At 53.5% G+C, this 18,988-nt stretch overlaps 5 protein-coding genes across 5 annotated transcripts; 3 read left to right on the plus strand and 2 right to left on the minus strand.

The window, feature by feature from the left end:
• Positions 1 to 6,901: 6,901 nt before the first annotated feature.
• On the plus strand, positions 6,902 to 9,750 carry N0V96_005664 (uncharacterized protein; the record flags this gene model as incomplete). Its single annotated transcript, XM_065757464.1, has 4 exons — positions 6,902 to 6,945; positions 7,260 to 7,482; positions 7,866 to 7,952; positions 9,214 to 9,750. The coding sequence occupies 4 exons, from the start codon at positions 6,902 to 6,904 to the stop codon at positions 9,748 to 9,750; spliced, it is 891 nt and encodes a 296-aa protein (XP_065613807.1).
• A 137-nt stretch (positions 9,751 to 9,887) lies between these two features.
• On the minus strand, positions 9,888 to 11,130 carry SHB17 (Sedoheptulose 1,7-bisphosphatase; the record flags this gene model as incomplete). The annotated part of the gene is made up of 4 exons (XM_053198686.2): positions 9,888 to 9,966; positions 10,046 to 10,264; positions 10,505 to 10,768; positions 10,952 to 11,130. The coding sequence occupies 4 exons, from the start codon at positions 11,128 to 11,130 to the stop codon at positions 9,888 to 9,890; spliced, it is 741 nt and encodes a 246-aa protein (XP_053043904.2).
• Positions 11,131 to 13,325: 2,195 nt separating this feature from the next.
• Positions 13,326 to 13,662, plus strand: N0V96_005666 (uncharacterized protein; the record flags this gene model as incomplete). The annotated part of the gene is made up of 2 exons (XM_065757465.1): positions 13,326 to 13,439; positions 13,504 to 13,662. 2 exons carry the CDS (start codon positions 13,326 to 13,328, stop codon positions 13,660 to 13,662), a joined length of 273 nt encoding a protein of 90 aa, XP_065613808.1.
• A 442-nt stretch (positions 13,663 to 14,104) lies between these two features.
• Positions 14,105 to 15,861, minus strand: UBP6 (deubiquitinating enzyme; the record flags this gene model as incomplete). Its single annotated transcript, XM_053198685.2, has 2 exons — positions 14,105 to 15,789; positions 15,846 to 15,861. The coding sequence occupies 2 exons, from the start codon at positions 15,859 to 15,861 to the stop codon at positions 14,105 to 14,107; spliced, it is 1,701 nt and encodes a 566-aa protein (XP_053043903.1).
• Positions 15,862 to 16,629: 768 nt separating this feature from the next.
• On the plus strand, positions 16,630 to 17,413 carry ARC19 (Arp complex subunit; the record flags this gene model as incomplete). Its single annotated transcript, XM_053198684.1, has 5 exons — positions 16,630 to 16,632; positions 16,689 to 17,015; positions 17,125 to 17,250; positions 17,305 to 17,349; positions 17,405 to 17,413. 5 exons carry the CDS (start codon positions 16,630 to 16,632, stop codon positions 17,411 to 17,413), a joined length of 510 nt encoding a protein of 169 aa, XP_053043902.1.
• Between the last annotated feature and the right edge of the window lie 1,575 nt (positions 17,414 to 18,988).

Below are 18,988 nucleotides of genomic sequence, written 5' to 3' on the forward strand. Positions count from 1 at the left end.
TACATGGATCTATGATCATTACCAGGAACGGTCTTATTGTCGCTCTTTCCGCGACTTTGCTCGGTCTCACTTGGCGGGGTTAGGCTCAGGCAGCAAGCAAAAAGTACAAGCAGTTCGCCGCTTTTGAAGATAGACTGATCAAAAATCTCAACCGAAAAGTTCTTGAATAGCTCGTTGTGGTAAGAGCAGTCTGTGCCGTGGTGAGGCATCCCAAGTGGGACGAGAAGCACCATTTTGAAAGGCGGGCCGGGCCTCGTGGAGCCGTATTGACCAACTCACAGTGTCGGAGAAGATGATGGCAGCGCTCGAGGATAGCTTCCGCACTCCGCACCGCACGCCCTGAGATTCGCATGAAAGCGACAGTGTGGCAGGAGATGGTCCCATGTTAGCCATCAGCCCAACTTCGTCGACGCTCGTGCCAGACCAGGTAAGGGAGGCGTGCTACTAGCTTGCTGGTCCGGTCATCTCGACGGCCTGGTTCACTATTAGACAACCAATACGCCCTGCATGTCAGCGAAATGCACGCTTGCCGCCAGCTGGTCCGCGCTTACCGAATGAGTCTACCTCTTTTCCCCGGGTCTGGTGTTTTGACTTTGCGGTTGGTTGGGCTGACAAGACATGATGTTGTTGGTGGTCCATACCTTTTCCAGGCCGGGATCACCTGGAGATATTAGGCAAAAGGAGATGGTATATATATCGGAGCAAGGACTGTATTTACATACGTTCAAAGCCATCTCCGGCGAAGGCCGGTGGGTGATTGTCGCAGCCTGACGATACCCAAGATGCCTCAAAAACAGCACGGCAAATCTTTGTTAACAGACCAACGGATAGACCAACCAGACCAGCCAGGCAATCAACCAATCAATCGATGGGCTGACCTTGCGAGTTTCTGAGCCCAGGGTTCGCCCTTTTTTTTTCTTTTCTTTTTTTTTCTCTTCCCTCTTACCCTGTCTATCTAGGCACCTACCTGGCTTCTGGTACCGGTACTTGACTGGCGAGGAGTAGCATCCAGGCGACTGGGCCGCTATCAACAGGCAATCAATCATGTTTTGGTGGCGCTGGGGGTGTTCTCTGATTGTCAAAGGCCATTGGACAGATCGGGGGACATTGAGTTTAGGGACATCACGTGATGGGAAGCGTATGCATGCAGCCGTCGTTCCCGCGATGTTCCCCATTTTTTACCTTCGATTCCCTTGCTCAGGCTCTCCACGGCCCGCCACGACAACCACCCTCCCATTCACGCACTCCTTTTCAAAGACCTTGACCGGACTAAACCACGCAAACCTCAACTCACTTCACCTCCCACCCCATTGCATGTGGAACCTCTAACCCCTACGGCGCACCCTCGAGCATTTCAAAACTCGTCGTACCTTACACAACCCCCCCCCTTTCTCTTCACCTTACCTACGACCTTGCCTACCCCTTCATTCCGTCCGAAAAGAAAACCTTGGGCACACTCGCTTGGCCGATCGAGCCTCGCCTCTTGATCTAGCATCACGGACCTCCTTCGATACAACACATGGAAACTTTCCATCCTAGTCCAACTGACCTCCTGGACCTTGACAGCTTTTTTGAGTACCCGGTCCTTGCCCGAGCTTGTTCGGCTTGACTTTTGGACACATTAATGGTGACTAGCCGTGCAATAATGGATGGGGGCCATTTTGACCACCTTTTACCCCCTCCCTCTCTCCGTTCCTTCCAGCGGATGCCGAGTCTTGGGCCCTCACCGGAGGGGTCGGTGGCAAGGCAAGCTACCGACTTGGGAGACCAAGGGTGGTATTGCAAGCAAGGGATTTCTGTCCCTATGCTCTGTACGCCCCGAGATTAATCAAAGACATTCCCATTATGCGGCGAAATGATATTGCACCAGCAGGCACTCAGCCTAGCGCCTACGGTGGACGCGGCGACGACGACGTGTCATTTGCTCCTACCTCAGCATCCGACTGAATCTTGATGGCGCGTGGGGAACAATCCGATCAGCTCTTCTACCGAGACAAGCCGCCCGTTCTTAATCACTTCCAGTGGGGATGGGCGACAAGGAATAATAGCACCAAGACTCTGCACAGTTCTCGCTCTTGCCCAGGAGACCAGAATGGGAGAAGAAGTGACTTGTCTATACAGTGCGTATAGATAGTCCTGCACATGCTGCGACACTGCCGCAGCCCGCCAGCCGGGCAAACCTGGCAAAGCAGACCAGATCGAATTAGCAGGGAGATTTGACCCGGTCGAGTCAAGCGGCAAGCCCATGGGGTGGAAATTGCAAACAGCAATAGACTGAAGCTCCGATCGGCGGATATCAGACGAAGAAAGAGAGTAAAACCATGGACGAGGGCTGGACGGCAGAATGCGGTGAAAGCTTCATGATTAAAACGCGTTGTCAAGGAATGGGCTAGAACAGGGCTGTTGCCAGCAAGATACCGGCCGCCAACCCACCATCATGGGAAGCTTCGTACGGCCAAAACCCTCGCTGGACGCGCTCCCCCTAAGTGCGCCGCCAGGGTTACTCGCCCAGTTAGCCGAGCTGGTAACTCGAATAGCAGCACGTCAGGCGTGCCAACGCTACCACTGATGGATGGCACAGAGCCAGGCTACGTGGGCGGGCAGGATGCCAGGAGCTACATCGTCCATGAACATCACCATGCAGATAGATGCATAGCTGCTGCTTCTGGATGTCCAGCCACATCGACTGTCTCCCACGGGACCTCGGCCACATGCAGGCTGGACGGGCGGACAGTGGAGAGTAAGACACCCGCAGCAAGGACCAGGAGACGAGGCAGCCCAAAGACGAGACCATAGGCTAGGATCCATGCCGGATGGACGATTGACGGTTGCTCAACAGACTTCCCGTCGCGCATGTAGTCCGTCCCTAGCCCTTGTACCGTCGTTCGGTAGGTAAGTAAAGCAGACTGGGCCAGCTCCACGTCCAACGGCGGCGATTGTACGCTGCGGCACACCATGGCTGAGGTACAGGACGCGCCGCACTAAGGTCGTGCAAGCTAACCAGCCCGTCCGCGGGACGTGTAGTGTATCGAATGGGCTGTAATCAGCTTCGGCCCACCAACGATACGAATGAATACTTCCCTAGCTTTTCCTGAAGCATGACCTATTCCTGGTTCTGTATCATACTGTCTCGTTGAAAAAACTGGCCGGCAAGAAGCCATGTCGGAGAGCAGTTGAATCCCTCCAACGGCGGACTGAACATACTGCGTGCTGATGGATGGGCACTGATTCGAGGAACGTGGCAGCGTCTCAAGCACGCTACTGCACAAGGTTCACGTTGCCCACCGAGGACTACACTGCCTATGAGCGTGCTGAGTGAGCGGCACACCAGCTACTTGAGATGGTGGGGAGAGCTGTATGGGGCCTTTGAGCACGGAGGAAGGCAACGAGGATGGGCTGGCTCAGAGGAGCAGGCATATGGATGGTCGGGGCTGGAAAGGCACACTGCACAAGAGCGGCAAAGCAGCGGTGAGCAGAATATCTGACCTGCTTGTTGTGGTTTTGGCACTGACCTACGCAGTATGCTCCGTCCTGGGCGGCTCGGGTCCGTTCATCCCGTACTCGACCCGACCGTTGTCATTCGCCATCACGTCAATGTGTTGATGTTCAGCCGAGTTTCGGATCGGAGAAGGAAGAGTGAATTCTTCATTTCTCACTCGGTCTTCTCACTGACCCTCACTTTCGATGGGATCTCACCCGGTTACGGGATGCAGCTCATGGGCCCAGGCGACGATTCTGTCATGCGATACCGTGACTGTTGTTGGCCGACAAACGAGGCGGAGATGACCTGTCAGATCTGACAGCTGTGTGGCCGCAAGCCACGCGGCGGCAGCGGCGGTGGCCGGTAGTACAAATGAACTCGGATACTATGGGAAGCAGATGGGAGCACGTATCAACCAACAACCCATACGGATACCGAGCACGATTCCGGGATGCACACATCGTGGGCGACTTCTTTCTACTGTAGGGGACCCACCCTGACTCTGACTCTTCAAGGTGTGCATTCCATCTCAACAAGGCAGCCGAAACGGCAAAAAGCAAGCGCTTGACGAGGGGTCGCGAGGGTTTCTTTCTCTGGTCTGACTTTCTGACAGTAGTGTATGGTAGGAGTAGCCGTGAGGGGTTGCTTCTTCTTTGTTTCTTTCTTTCCTTTTCAGTTTGGTTTTTTATTTACCATTTTCTCCCCGCCTAGGTAGGTTACCGGTAGTCATACGGGCGACCAGCTCCTCACCCACCATCTTACCTCGTCCGCCGCCGTCTCCCCGCTTGCTCACCACCCATCGCCAAAAGAAATCGACATTTCTTCCCCCGGCTCGCGTCCGTGGCCGCCGATACCTTGCAGCAGAGTTGCAGACCAACAAGAAAAGTTCGCACCATCCCATCTGCGGTAGCTGTCCATTGGCGATGCATCATGTACAGTACTTTGGTTCTTTTTGGCTCATCTACCTAGGCTCTGGTCACCACCCATCGGCGCCCAGCCCCCAGGCAGCCGGGCATACATACCATGGACCACGTCGCCCACCCCTTCTTCGACTGGGACACTCATGACGGGCTCCCAGGCTCCTAATCGCGCTCTTTCGGGCCAGCTGCATGACAGGTAGCACCCAAGGGGGTGGGCTCGAACCACTAAGACGGCCTCCGAAGATATTCGTGCGACCTTGAGACCTTTGGTGCTGCTGCATGGCCGCTTGGGCCCGTCACCGCCCGCATGGTGCTGCAGTCACAAGCTGCGGACCGATGCGGCCTGCAGCAGGATCGGCGTCGATCCGCTTGTTTTTTTACCACCAGAAAAACCTGTCCACGGCACCTATCTGTTTCCCAACACCCGGCGGTGGCCCCCGTCAGCCCCGGTCGGTCACACACATACACACACACACCGTCAAGTCGACCCCGTCACGGTCACGCCCCGTGTTGTCCTCCCCCGGCATCTGTCTCTCGAGCTTCATTCAGAGTTTGTCTTTGCTTTTTCAACCCTTGTTCGGTGGCTGGATGCAATTTTTATTTAAATTTTTTATTCTGCGCTGCCGTATCATGTTCGTCTGCGCCTACTGTGGTATGGACGACTCGTCGGTGCAAGGGAACACATACCTCGTCAGGCATGCTTACGGCCGGTTCTGGTTTGTCAAGGCAACTCTGGTCTCTCTCTGTCTTGCTTGCGGTGCTGGTCATGTACCTCTTTGTATGACTCGACGGCGGCAGGTTACGCTGCTCGGGTTGCGAAGCGATGGGTGTTGGGGTGTGAGTGTGCATGTGTGTGCCCACGCACCACGAACTCACGGAGGACGGAAGAGGAAAATGCTAGTCAAGTCAGGTCCTGCCGTCCAACCTGCCACGCTTGCAGTGGGTATTTCGGACGGGCATCTCATTCCATCCCCCCCTCTCTTTTCCTTGCCGGGCCCGCGGCTGTAACCTGTTTTGGGCCCCGGGTGCGTCTTCGCATCCCGCCCGAGGTCGCTTCGGTGGGCTACGAAAGGCGCGCCGCAAAAAGCGGCGGCCCCAGGGTTTCGGCCATGATCCATGGTGGATGCCAATGGATGTGCGGCGTGCCATGGCTGCGAGCGCTGGCTCCTGACTCCCTCCTGGGAGCCACGGAGCCTTGGAAGGGGGGAATAACGAGGCAGCCGCAGACGTGCAGGATGACGGTCTCCTTCTTGCTCCTCCACAAGGTAAGGAATTCGTAAAGGTACGGAGTAGGGGACTTCAACTGTCAAGGTTCCACCAACCCCCCCCTCCCTCCTCCGGTTCCCCGAGAGACCTGGGGCGCGGCGGCCGCGACCTTCTTTGTCAGACGCGGTGCGAGGTAAGGTACCGTTCAAGTTCGCTAGGAAGGCAAGGCAAGGCAAGGCAAGGCCGGGTCGGGGGTGGGAAGGAAGAGGAAGGGGAACAGGGACAGATCTCTATTAGTTCGCCGTTCTTCCTGACCACGCTGACCCCCCTTCCCCCTCCGCCTTGGATTCAGGCACTTCCATTGACTGAATTCCTGCCAGAACTGCACGGGGGATAGGAATCCACAACGCTGAACCTACCCCGAAATTCTCCACGACCCCGTGCCATCCCAGTCTCACACGCATCTAGTCACGTGATACAGAGGCTGCTGTTAAGCTGTTGAAAACAGGGGAGTTGCCTTACCTAAGGCCATGAATTTCAGGCCGTCACCTCACCTTTCCTCGCTGCCCGCCCGTGCCGGGTACGAATACCTTTACTCTGCCCTGAGGTAAGGTAAGGTACGCAGTAATTACAGCAGCGTACGAATAGATTCTCTCGCAGCGGTGCCTCCACAATTATCCCATTCCCCGCTCCTCCGGTACTTCTTTTCATGTGTGGTCCCTTCATCATTCCATTCGGGGACTAACCTCCCGGCGCCTTTATGTGGACTGGAGACTTTTTTTTTTTCCTCCCATCGCCGAGTTTCTTAACCTAAGGTACCACCTAGTAGCACTGGACCCCTTCCCGGCCGGATCATTTCCGCGGACCTGGACCTACCAGTACAGCTACGAAGTGACCGAAAACTCTCCGTGCGAAAAGGAATAAAAGCAACGTCGAGTGGTTGCATCATCCAGTGAACGAAGGTACATATTGAAAGATCAAGAAACTTTGCCATAGTGGTCTTTCTCTCTATTTATTGCAACTCCTTTTTGTGAAAGCTGAGTAAGGCACTTGCAGACGACATATTTTTTTTCTTTTCTGCTCTTTTCTCCTCCAATCAAAAGACGAAGAACTTCAAAGGAGGGGTGTTGACAAACGAAAAGAAGACGAAATTTCCGGAACCCCAAGGATATCGAAAACCCTGGACATATACCAGGTACGCTTACCTTACACACCGAGACGCCAGCTCGAGATCTGCCTCCGGGCAAATTGCCGCCGACGTTCCATTCACCGAATATATCCCCGTCGACAAACCATGGCCGAGAACGATACTGCCAGCGCCAACAAGGCTTACTTCAAGTATGCATACATTTTATATTTCCACACCGTTTTGCTATGTTATCTTCATGAGGAAGGAGGAACGCCATGACAGGATGATGTCGAGTGACATCCAATTTTATCCGCGTTCAGGCGTTCTCGGGTTCCTGCAGATGTGTCACACGACAAACACAACCTATGGAGTCTCATCACCACTTTCAGGTGTACTGGCCTCGACCTCTTCCCCCTATTCTAAGTACCATCCTCCCTTTTTGAACTGCATTCCGCATTTTGAGCGAATATAAAAACATGCCTAGGCCCATGGAATTGACTTACACGAACTGACTCGTGAGTAGTAAGCTGGCAGCCGAGTACGACGCAAAGTACGAAAAGACTATTCTGCAGCTCGAAAAGGAGATTCGCAAGCGCAAGGACTTTATCGGCGCAGATTGGGTCATTGACGACGACGATGATGATGACGACGACAGTGAGAACGAGAGCGCAGCACAGCCGACGGCGGCGAAGGGTCGGTCTGTGAGACTTCTTGATTACGCTTGTGGAACGGGCTTGATTTCGAGGGTGAGTTTACTTTTTCCCCTTTGCGTTTTTTTCTTTCCTGAAATCTTTTTCAAGGAGACATGATTATGTACGAATTGTATGTTACATTTGTCATGTTTGCGAGTAGCATATCACCTCCCTCGAGCAGGTACTGTACTCGAGAGAAGTGGACGAGATCTTTTCCCGTCCGTCACGCAAGTTTGTTTGCTCTTGTTTCAGACGTCGTGTATACCATGCTCGTGTAACATGTTTTATTCTCGTCATGTACGCGAACAATTCCTCCTCGTTATTTCTCCTGTCATCTGTGATGGGTCTAGCACCACTCCAACAGTGTAGAAACGGAAGACTCGGGCTGTAGAACTTATAATTGGGACAAATTCGACTGACACCAAAAATAACAACAGGCTCTCGCGCAGTTCACGACGCATTGCGTCGGCATAGACATTTCGGAAAACATGGTGGCGGCCTACAACGCCCGGGCCGAGAACCAGGTACGTTGGAAAGGTGATGCTGATTTTGTTTGGTTCAAGTTCGAGTGTTCGAGGCAGTCAAAACAAGGCGAGAGAGAGAGAGAGATGAGTCCAAAGTAGCTCGGTTTCCCCATTCAGACTCCCAGTTGTCGCTCTCTACATACACACCTTCTTCTCTTTTTTCTTCACCTCCCTTTTGGCTAGATAGTTCTGCCCACACGCGACGTACAGACCGGGCATCCAAGTGGAAAGTGACAAGAGGGAGAGGTGTGAGGGTGGAGGGAGAGTTTCGAAGAAAAGGTGTGTGTACACGCACATCAGACACCAGACACCAGACGCAAAAAAAAAAGACGAGACCATGGGGCCAGCCGCTCCCAGACTCGGCTCGACTCCAGACAAGAAGCAAGCAAGCAAGACAAGGCAAAAAAGACCGGATCGTTCGCCTCACACGGATACCTGCTCACGGACTCGTTTCGGCAAAGAAGAGAGCACAGACAATCTTCTGGGGAAGTGGAAAGGAAGAAGGCTTGTCGTGGCTGTGTGTAAGGGAGGGGAAAGAAAGTCAGAACCCTCGTCTGAGCGTTTCCGTCGTCACGTCCATGATGAATGACGGACGGGTCCGTCCTCTCCTCGAGTCACTTTCTTCTCTCTTTCTCTCTACTCTCTCACCCTCACACACACACCTCATGTTGGTCTCATCTCAGCCCTGCTGACCTTCAGACCTTTTCGATCCCCGCCATGACATGACGTGGACATTTGCCAGGAAAACTCTCGCACTCTCTTTCTGCGGTTTTCGATCCGACCCCACCCCCCTCCTCTTCCTCCTCTCTCCTCTGGACAGCCTTAGATCTCTCTCTCTCTCACCCTACCCACCCCTCCCTGAATCTCACAAGAATCTCATCTCATCCCATCTTTTGATGACAGAGTTGCCGTCTCGGGCGAGCCAGCACACCCGCACTTCTACCACCCTCCCCCAAATCCCCCTTCCCCTCTCTTCTTCCTCCGAGTGCTCGGCCGTAGACCGAACAAGCCTGTGCGGGCTCGGGTTTGTGCGGGCGGCTCGGCGCACGGGGAAGATATTGCGTGACCAGAAGCCCCTGCGCAAAGTTGCCGCAAAAATACATGAGACATGAGACATGGGAGACGACGACACTGGAAGAGAAAAGACGAAAAAGGGCAAAAAAGAGGAGCGGAAAGACGCGGCAAGGAAAGGGAAAGATAAAAAAACGTTCAGCTGTGACCCGATGGACTGACATGACAACCACTTCCCCCCCAATTCTAGGGCCTCACCACCGACGAAATGCACGCCTACCAAGGCAACCTCACGGACCCGTCCGATCCGTCCCCCGCGGCTTTCAATTCCGACGACGGCCGCTTCCGCGACTTTGACGTTGCCGGCGTCGGTCTCGGGTTCCACCACTTTGAGGACCCGGAGCTCTCGGCCCGCCGGCTGGTGGAGAGGCTGAGACCGGGCGGCGTGTTTATTATTCTCGATTTCCTGCCGCACGAGAAGATGGATCACGCGTTGCCTGCTGCGCATACCGTTATGCACCACGGGTTTTCGGAGGAGAGGATGAGAGCCATCTTTGAGCAGGCTGGTGCTGGTGGGGATTTCAGGATGGAGGAGCTCGGGAGTGGTGTTGTTTTTGGGGGGCATGGGCATGGGCATGGAGGACACGACCATGGACACGATCATGGACACGGGCATGAGGGGCATGAGGGGCATGATCATGGAGAGGAAAAGGGACATGACCATGGCCATGGCTCGGAGCAGGGGATGAAGAGGCGGGTGTTCTTGGCGCGGGGGACCAAGGCTTAGATATATCGATGAGCTCAAGATGTCAAATATTTTTTTTATTTTAATTTTGAACTCAGGCTTGGACCTCTTTGGTTGATGACGAGCGGAACACACTTGAAAAGACCGTGCCTCCAGTCTACCGAAACGCCCGTACCTACTTATTCCTTATCAATGATATCAACAGCAAAAGCACCTCCAAGCAGAATAGCAGGTTCCTCGATGCTGTGGTGCTCGTAACTACGGTAGTATCCCAACGTCAGTCTTGTCTCGCTCGACATAGGGGATAGATACACTCTTTTTTATTGAAAAAACTCACCTCAACGTGCCGACACCCCCAGCCTCGAGAAGAAACGCCGGTCCGTCCTGCAGCGTCTTGCCGGCCCAGCGCATGGCAAAGGCGCGGAGAATGTGGCCGTGGGCAACGACGAGGACATCTCCGTTGGGCGCGTCCTTTTCGCCGATGACGGGGCTGTGCCACCTGTCGCGGATGTCTTTGATGAGGCGGTCCAGACGTTCCGTCACGTCTTGAGGGCTCCTGTGTGGGTATTAGCAAGATTTTCCTCAGCGTTGGAAATTCCCGTTGGTTATTTATGAGACTTCACATGACGTCGATCGATGGACTATTCCCGTTCTCCCTTGAAGCAAGCACCTTATCAACGGTTCTGACCGCATCGATGGCCAGATCGCCGACGACACTGCCCTAGGAAACCAGCACGCGCGACCTTGACAGACACGGAAGGAGAGAAAAGCACGGGGAAGTGGGAAATAGACTTACTCGCCGTCAGGGCAGCCATCGCGCCAAATGTCCCAGTTCTCAGAAAGACCCTGCTCCTTGCGGATGCGGCGGATTTCCGGCGATGTGATGCCCTCGTAGTCGCCGTAGTCCCATTCGCGAATGTCTTCGGTGACCTCGACGCAGGCGTTGCAGTGCGGGCCGTTGCCCTCGATCTCTCCGTGTTCCTTCCAGGGGAGATTGTCCTTGATGCCGAGGTTCAGCAGTTCAAAAGTCCGCTGGGCACGTTTGCGAGGGGAGACGTAGCTGATTTGCCTTTAGCAGGAGCTCATGGCCAAGGGAATTAAGATTGAGACTAATGATCAGTGCCCGGTGACATCACTTGATGGACCTGGATCGTCAAATTTGAGCTTGAGAGCAAGTCTGGGCCCCTGCAGCGGAAGACCTCATTATCCTCCTCAGATGGCTTAACAATTACACGCAACTCACATGTGAGAGATTCGTTTGGGCACAATGAGGCGGTCACTCCCAACCAGAGCGCGGCCGGTGGCGCGCACACGCTTCTCGCCGTTGGCGGTGAGCGGGATATCGGTGCTGCCGGTGTGCCGGCCGTTCAGAGACCACTCCGTCTCGCCGTGGCGGATGATAAAGGCACGGGGAGTCGTCATGGCGGCGGGTGCAACAAGACCGTCTCGCGGAAGCCGATTTGACAGCGGATGTAACCTCGAATTGGGTGTGGGTGGGAAATGTTATGCGATCTCCACCGGTGGTGTCTAAGTGTCCTTCGGGGTCTAATGGAGGGCGGCGCAGGGACGCCCCCGAGTCAGTTTTTGGTCCTGTCACATACAGCAGCGAGATCTTGACGTTTGTACGAGTGCTTGTGACGTTTAATGCATGAAGAGAGCCCGGAACCTGATGAAGAATGGTGGGTGGTAAAGGAGAGGAAGATGAGACGGATGGGCTTGACGTGACGTTACTGCTTTTGCCGAATTTGGCTTTCCAGCCGTCCCGCTCTTCCCGTCTTTGCGTACCATCTCAGTTCTGCACATAGCCTTTTGAGATCTCTGTAAACCGTAACGGCGCTTGCCATAACTTATAACACAGTTCATCGTTGGTTTGTTTCCTGTGAGTGCCAACTTTGGCCGATGAATCCATCCACGGTCGAGGCCAAGATCCAACGACATCTGCCAACTCGAGCCAAGGCCAGGCGGGGGCGGCAGTGCTGAGTCTCTTTTTTTTTTTTTTCAAAATCTTTGCCGTATCGTGTATCCGATGTTTCTTCTGATCTCCCCAACGATGACAAGCGAGAAGACAAGCCTTTTGCCCCCTCTTACTGGCCCCTGTATCGCATCTTCTCCTAGCCCCAGCATCGGCCATCGCAACGGTAGCACTTTGTCGCTTCTCGCGTGCACTTGCCGCAGGTTGCGTCCCATCTCCCCCGTCGTCATCCGGCTTTGTGACATCTGTCTGGTTTTATGCGGTCCAGGATAGGTCAGAATGGGGGATGGGGGAAATGTGAGAAGGCATTTGGGCTTGTAGCAGAGAGGGAGATCCTCAGTAGTAGTGCGCCATGAGAAAGGTTTCAGCAAGGGCTGTAACGAGCAGGGGGTCGCACCAGAACCCCACACGGGCAAGAACTACCTAGTCGTGATCATTTGCTCGAAAGTGAATGTTGCGGCGACTTTCCGTTGCTTGACGGGGAGAGAATAGGCGAGAAAGAGGCAGGGGAGTTGATAAGGGTCGTGGCGAATGTGAGGTCAGAAGACCCGAGGAAAGGAGGATAGACGCTGCTCTGGTGTAGGGATGAATGGTGAAGGGGGAGGAGAAGAGGAGGGAGAAAGAGAGATGCTCTCACGAAGTTTGTTTCAACGCACCAGTAGAAGTGGGAATGAATAAGCCCGTTTGAGGATGCCCTGGGCAGCAGAAAAAAGGCAGTTGGGGGCCCTGGGTGGTTCTTACTCAAAGTCTCTTATCTTTAATTCTTCTTGCTCGCTTCGGGGTTTGTAATGGCGCAACTGACAAAAAGGTCAATGTCTCCCACACACCCTTTCCTCGTTTGATTGCCTTTTTTTGGTTATTTGGCAACTCCTCTCTCTATCTCAGGGATTGCAGGAACTCGCCTCTTATGAGTCTTTTTTTCCTTTAACCTGATTGAATTATCCGCTCAACATCAGTAATGACCCGAAGCGACGACGTCACGCCAACCCCGGCTCTGACAGGACGATTACTAAGAGCGCTGGGGCTCCCTTCGTCTCCTCTTCTTCCTCGGCGCCAACGTCTGCAGCGGGGCCTCCTCCGCCACGGCGTTTCCACTTCTGGCTGGACTGCCGCCACCGAGACTACCGACAACGACACCGATACCACCGACGCGAACGCGTTGGAGCTCATTGCTTGGCCGTACTCTGCTGCGCCCGCCGCCCCCGCTACCGACCCGTCAACGCCGACATCGACAACGACGACAACAACCGATTGCTGTTCTCCTTGTTGCGATTGCGAGTACGATCCCTTTGGGACAACGACCCGACGGCGGCATTCTCCATCAACGCCGCTCGAGAGACCCCAAGGCCACAGGCGAGCTAATTCTCTCGATTCGACGACCACAACTTCTTCGAACGATTCCTCCTCTTCATCCTTCTCATCAGTATCTTCGCGCTCCCGTTGGAACCCGTTCTCTTCCGCGACCGACGAATTGACCACCTTGAACCGACGGTCCAACGGCGTGGATGATAAGAGGAGTAAAAAATCGAGAGAAGTCTGGAGGGAGTACTGGTGAAGCAAGCGCCTTTGCAAACCTAGCAACAAGGAACTAAAATCTCGACGTAAAAGAGGAGTGGGAAGCATCAAAAGCACAAACTTGCGAAATATGAGCGGCTTCACAAAATTTCGCGCTGGCCTTACGGCCGCCGGCTGCGCTGCCATCATCTTCACAGGCGCCACCTATGGCGCAGGCTTGAAGACACAGAAGGAATGGAAAGAGGTAAGGAAGCATTTCTGATTTGCAAAACCGCATCATGAAAACTGACGAGTTTTCTCCTCGTCAGGAACGACAAAGCTTCTGGGAGTCTCCGTACGATGAGCAAATTTCTCTCCTACAGGGCCAGCGTGGCCGCTTAGTCACAGAGCGCCGGAAGTGGGAAAGAAAGCTCGAGTTTCTAGATGAGAGGATAAAAGAGGGAGAGGCCAAGAAGCCAGAAAGCTGACCACGGACGGCGTAAAAAGCCTGATATGGCGATGTTCTGCCATGGCCAACAAGAGTTCGGCCTCAAGCAGTAGGCATATCCAAGCAGGATAAGGACTGCTGCTTCAGATGGATCCGCGTAGTTCGAGGCAGAAGACCACGATCGGCGGCGGCGCAAAAGCGACCAGCCCACGCGTAAGGCCTTGATGGGCTCCATGGGTAATTTTGTATAATCAGGTCGATCAAAGGCCATTCGCAAGTTGTACACAAAAATAAGGAATAATTGTAGCGAACATCACTTTGCGTAATGAACAGTATCCATTACATTCATCAATCCGTCTATCTATGCCCTAAAGTAATTTGTCCCTTTGTCACCGGCTGGTTTTGCATGCCTCCTATAACCTCGTTATCGCTCGAAAACGCCAAGTCGATGCCCTTCAAGAGCTTTGAGCAGCTGGATTTTCCTACTCGCTCTTGCCTTCATTATCAATCGTCGGAAGAGGGATGGCCCGGTAGAGACAGATGAGGGCAGAGTGCGACTCGCCACCACCCGCCAAGGCATCGATCTTGTCTGGGGTCACCTCGGATACCTTGTCGTCATTGAACCACCACCAGTTACCGTCCTCCTCGCCCTTCTTACCGGTCTGGGGGTCGACAGGGGCGGTCTTCTTGACATAGGCAGTGTAGTGACCGCTATCGGCACTTGCTCCTTGGTGAGTGACGACGCCACGTAGCTCGTAGATCCCGGACTGGTTGGCGCCTTCGTCCTTGGCAAGGTCCTGGTTGACCAGAGCGTAGAGCTCCTTCTTGGCAGCAGTGAGAGCCGCATCTTTCTCGGCTTCGACCTCGGCGTCGGTCTTGAAGGTCTCGGTCATTTCTGTGTCGCCATCAGAAGTACTGGCCACGGGCTTTCCAGCTCTCTCGGCCTTCTTGTCGTTGGCCTTCTCCAAAGCTGTCTTGCCCTCGGGACCTCCAGACGCGCCGGCAACATCGCCTCGATCGACAGGGTTGATCTTGCGTCTCTTGCGTGCCCGCTCAATATCCTCTTCGTCCTTGCGAATCTCGCGAACCTTGTCGCGCACAGGAATAAGAGCCTTCTTCAGCTCATCGGTGCAGAACTCAACAACGTCAAGTTCGTGGGGGAAAGTAACCTTGCGCATGATCTTGGCCTTCTTCTGCACCTCTCGCTTCCAGAAGAATCGCACAAAGTGGACCGTAAGATACTTAGGAAGCCGTGAAATTTGCGACTTTTTCGTGTAAGTCGTGTCTCTATCCAGAACGGAAGACTTCTTCTCCAACTTCTCGGTCAAAGCAGCCATGATACCGTCGCGAAGGTGGTTGATTGAGGCATCAATGTGACAGTTGAGCTTGAGGAAAGATTCGCTTGACTTGACAGGCTCCTCTCCACCTTCCCTAGCTGCCTGCTCATCGGCCTCGAGAGTTGACTGGAGCTCTCCCGCCATGTACCTGTCGATAAACGAAGAACCCTCAGACTCAGAGAGCTTCTGCTTCAACTGGGAAATGATCTGAGACCAGGCCTCCTCGGCATCCTGCTGAGCATATCCGGCTCCGGTCTTGGACTTCTCAGCGAACTGGGGGTAGACCATGCGAAGTGTACTCAGGAAAGTCAGCGGGGGAATGGCACCCTGTGTTTCCGACATGTTCTTGTAGAGATCGGTAAGTTGAGTAGCGATGTCGGTCGAGGTGAGACCAAAGCTGCTGCCGGCACCACCGTTACCCGACTTGTGCGTGGTCAAGGCCGTCTGGAGTTCGGGGATCGATCGGAGGGTCTGGAGGGTCGAGTTAAGGTAGCAGGTGTTGCCCAGATTGGTGAGGCCTGCGGGAGTGGCTCCTTCCTGCTGGGCTGCTTCGGCTTCGGTCATGTCCTCGACAAACTTGACTGCTTCCTTGGGTCGAGCGAGATCTGCGTTTTCGCCGGAAGGCTTGCCCATCATCATCAGCGTGGCACCGGCCTTGAGGCCGAACTTGGCCATGTCATCGTCGTCCTTGACTTGCTTGCCCTTGACAAGAATCTTCTGTCGCTCGGGTTCAACGCCAGTAAGACTGTAGAGTTGATACTTGAAGGTTTCGCCATTGGACGAGGTATCGATCTCGACTTGGTACTTTGTGCCTTGGTGGCTAACGGTGACTGTTTGACAAGTCAGACAACAGCAAGCAACGCATTGATTGAGTGATGCTGCTTACCGGGTATTGACGCCATCGTTGTTTTTGTGATTCAGGTCGGCCTTGCTGCAAAGTTTTGGAGTTGCTGGCTATTGCAGTGTGTTGGGAGTAAAACCTCGTTGCGAAACGGGCTGTTGAAGGACAAGTTTGTTGGAGGCACCAGGTGGGTTGCGTCAGTACCTACCAAGCATGGAACCTTGAGGTGGGCGGGCAGTAAGGGAGGCAAGGTAGTACAAAGGACCACACGGCAAGATAGCGGGGAAGCGGTGTACCTGCAGGGTCCGTTTCAGCTACCGATTCGCTTATGGCAATATGCCCTTGTCCCTATCACTTCCGCATGCATTCGACGGTCTTCCAGCATCTTCGGGGGAGGGGATTCTGGAAGAAAACCTATAAGTCTATGGCAAAAAACAATTTGCACCTCAATACTAAATGACTGAATAGATACCCATCTCCATATACTACCTTATCTATGAGCATAAATGAAGTATGCCTAGTCCCGAGTCCGTTATAATTCAGTCTCCTGAATGCTGAAGTGTATATATACCGTAATATGCATGTAAAGGGCACAAGCGGGGGATCGCCACTAAGGAAAGAGCTCTGTGATCACGTGAGGCAGCTTCCGGCTGAATCAGCGAAGTGCGGTGACAGCTACGCATGATGTGGAGCTAGGTACGGCGGTGCTACCAGCCCCACTACGAAACGTCAGGCTTCCGGCTGAGCCAACCTCACGAGCCCCGCGGTCAACATCCAACTCCAACCTCTCAACATCACCAAAGGTTGGACGCGGCTACGTTTCGCCATCATGGTTAGTGGACTCTGTGGTTGGAAGAGCTGTATCTTTGCTAACAATTGCACACATAGTCCCAATCACTGCGACCCTATCTCCAGGCCGTTCGGAGCAGTCTGACGTCCGCCCTGACGCTCTCCAACTTCGCTTCCCAAACTGCCGAACGTCACAATGTCCCCGAGATCGAGGCTCAAACATCGCCCGAAGTCCTTCTGACGCCCCTAACGATTGCCCGAAACGAGAACGAGCGAGTTTTGATCGAACCGAGTATCAATTCCGTGCGGATATCTATCAAGATCAAGCAGGCCGACGAGATCGAGCACATCCTCGTCCACAAGTTCACTCGTTTCCTGACGCAGAGAGCCGAATCGTTTTTCATATTGAGAAGGAAACCAATCAAGGTACGGGACACGCATCACGAAAGTGTTTGGTGGAGCTACCAGGGGTTGCAATGCCACGAGGCTTGCAACTGGTCATGCAAAGGACGACGCTGACCTACTATTGCATTAGGGATACGACATTTCATTCTTGATTACGAACTTCCACACCGAGGAGATGCTGAAGCACAAGCTGGTCGACTTTATTATCCAATTCATGGAGGAGGTTGATAAGGAGATCTCGGAAATGAAGCTCTTCGTATGTCTCCCCACTCTTGATCCTTCTGCTGTGACAGTTTCTAACAGCATACAGTTGAATGCGAGAGCCAGATTCGTCGCCGAATCTTTCCTGACTCCCGTAAGTCAAACTCGCCATTGCAGCGCCAACCGGACACAACTGATGCCTCCCTTAGTTCGATTAAAATACCCTACAGCAAGCTTCTCACAAGCCAGGAGTGCAGCTTCAAGTCTGCACGGCCAGATTCGTGTAGCTGGAACGAGAATTTCGCGCCACGTTGAAGCCATGGACCTGATTCATGAGTTGGAGTTGGATGTTGGCTCGAGCGCTCCCGGAATACCGGGATCCACTATGGTTCCAACCTTGATACTGGTCCGCAAATCCGGGGCCGAGTGGGAACGACGACATGGAGCCTCCCTTTTGATAAACAATTACCGTTATGAACACAACTCTCTCCCAATCAAGTGTAGCATGTCAGTGCCGCGTGTTCTAATGTAACTCTTTTGCTCTGCTTACCCTATGAGAGTGCCGAAGAAAGTCGGAACGTCCATGTAAGCATTGCGAGATGTAGTGTCACGTTGTCGGATACAATGAAGTCGAACCCATTCTGGAGCGAGAAACAGCCGGCAATCGATCTCGGCCGTTACTGCTGAGTGATTTTTTGCCATCACAAAAACGACGACGTCACCCTGCTCATCGCTGTTGCTGTCGCGTAATTGAGATTATGCTGGTCGCTGAGGGAAGGCGGAATCAGTCGTCCTCTTCCCTGGAGAACCGTATAGCGCTTTATACCATTCTTATAAAATAAGGGTTATTCGCACTCAGGCAACCCAGTCTCGCCATCGTCGTCGTCCTGATTTATCATGCAAACATCGACCTAATACTCACCTCCACCCCACCAGGCTACAATGGAATACACAACCACCTATTCATCCTGCTACCGCCTCGGCGTCCTCTATGCCCTATTTCAAAAGCCTCTTCTTCCTTCACACCTTCTTCTCTCCTCCCAAGTCTCTCCCCCTCAATCCACCTTTCTTTCCACTCCTCCTACCCACCTCACACACTCAATCAACAATTCCCTTCCGCCCCATCACAACAAATAATCTGGGTCTCAAGTACAATCTCGTGCTCAAGACTCTACACAGCCTACAGGGTCTGCCGATTTTATCGACCTACGCGCATTGTCGATACAGCTGAAGAAATCCTCAGTTCTCAGCTCTGCCTTGCTTAGGCTACCTGCCTCTCACGATACTCGTTTGGCCTCTGGTAAGGCTCTGGTTTTTTCCCCCCCCCTCTCAGCTTGATTCTTGCCACGGCTCTCATTTCGGAAGCAACGACCTGGCAACATTGTGTTTTTTTCACGTTGGTTTGGCTGTTTATCGTCCGACCTCCCCTTCATCCTACCTCCTTCCGTCCCTTCAGGCTTTGCTCGAGAGTGAGGTTATGTTTGTTTTTCTTCACCACCTAACCCTCATCCCTTTCACTCTTCTACATCTTTCTTTCTGACGACTTTCGATCAACAGATTCCCATCAGTCACTGTACGGTGGTTTCCAACTGCTTCTTTGGGCCAGTCTGCCTTCCAGCAGTAAGAGTGAGTTGTTTCCTTCTCTGTATATCCAGCACATTCCGTCATCTGTCAAATCTTTATTGCACTTCTTCTTTGGCGATGATATTTCTTCCGCTCTTTTTTGTCTGTTCCTGAGTTATCGATTCATCCCAGAGAAGCGACGAAGGCTTCCTTCGACGAAAACGCTTGCG

The sequence above is a fragment of the Colletotrichum fioriniae genome, assembly GCF_027942845.1.
Source record: "Colletotrichum fioriniae strain IMI 355084 chromosome Unknown scaffold_6, whole genome shotgun sequence".
NCBI classification, from domain to species: Eukaryota; Fungi; Ascomycota; class Sordariomycetes; order Glomerellales; family Glomerellaceae; genus Colletotrichum; species Colletotrichum fioriniae.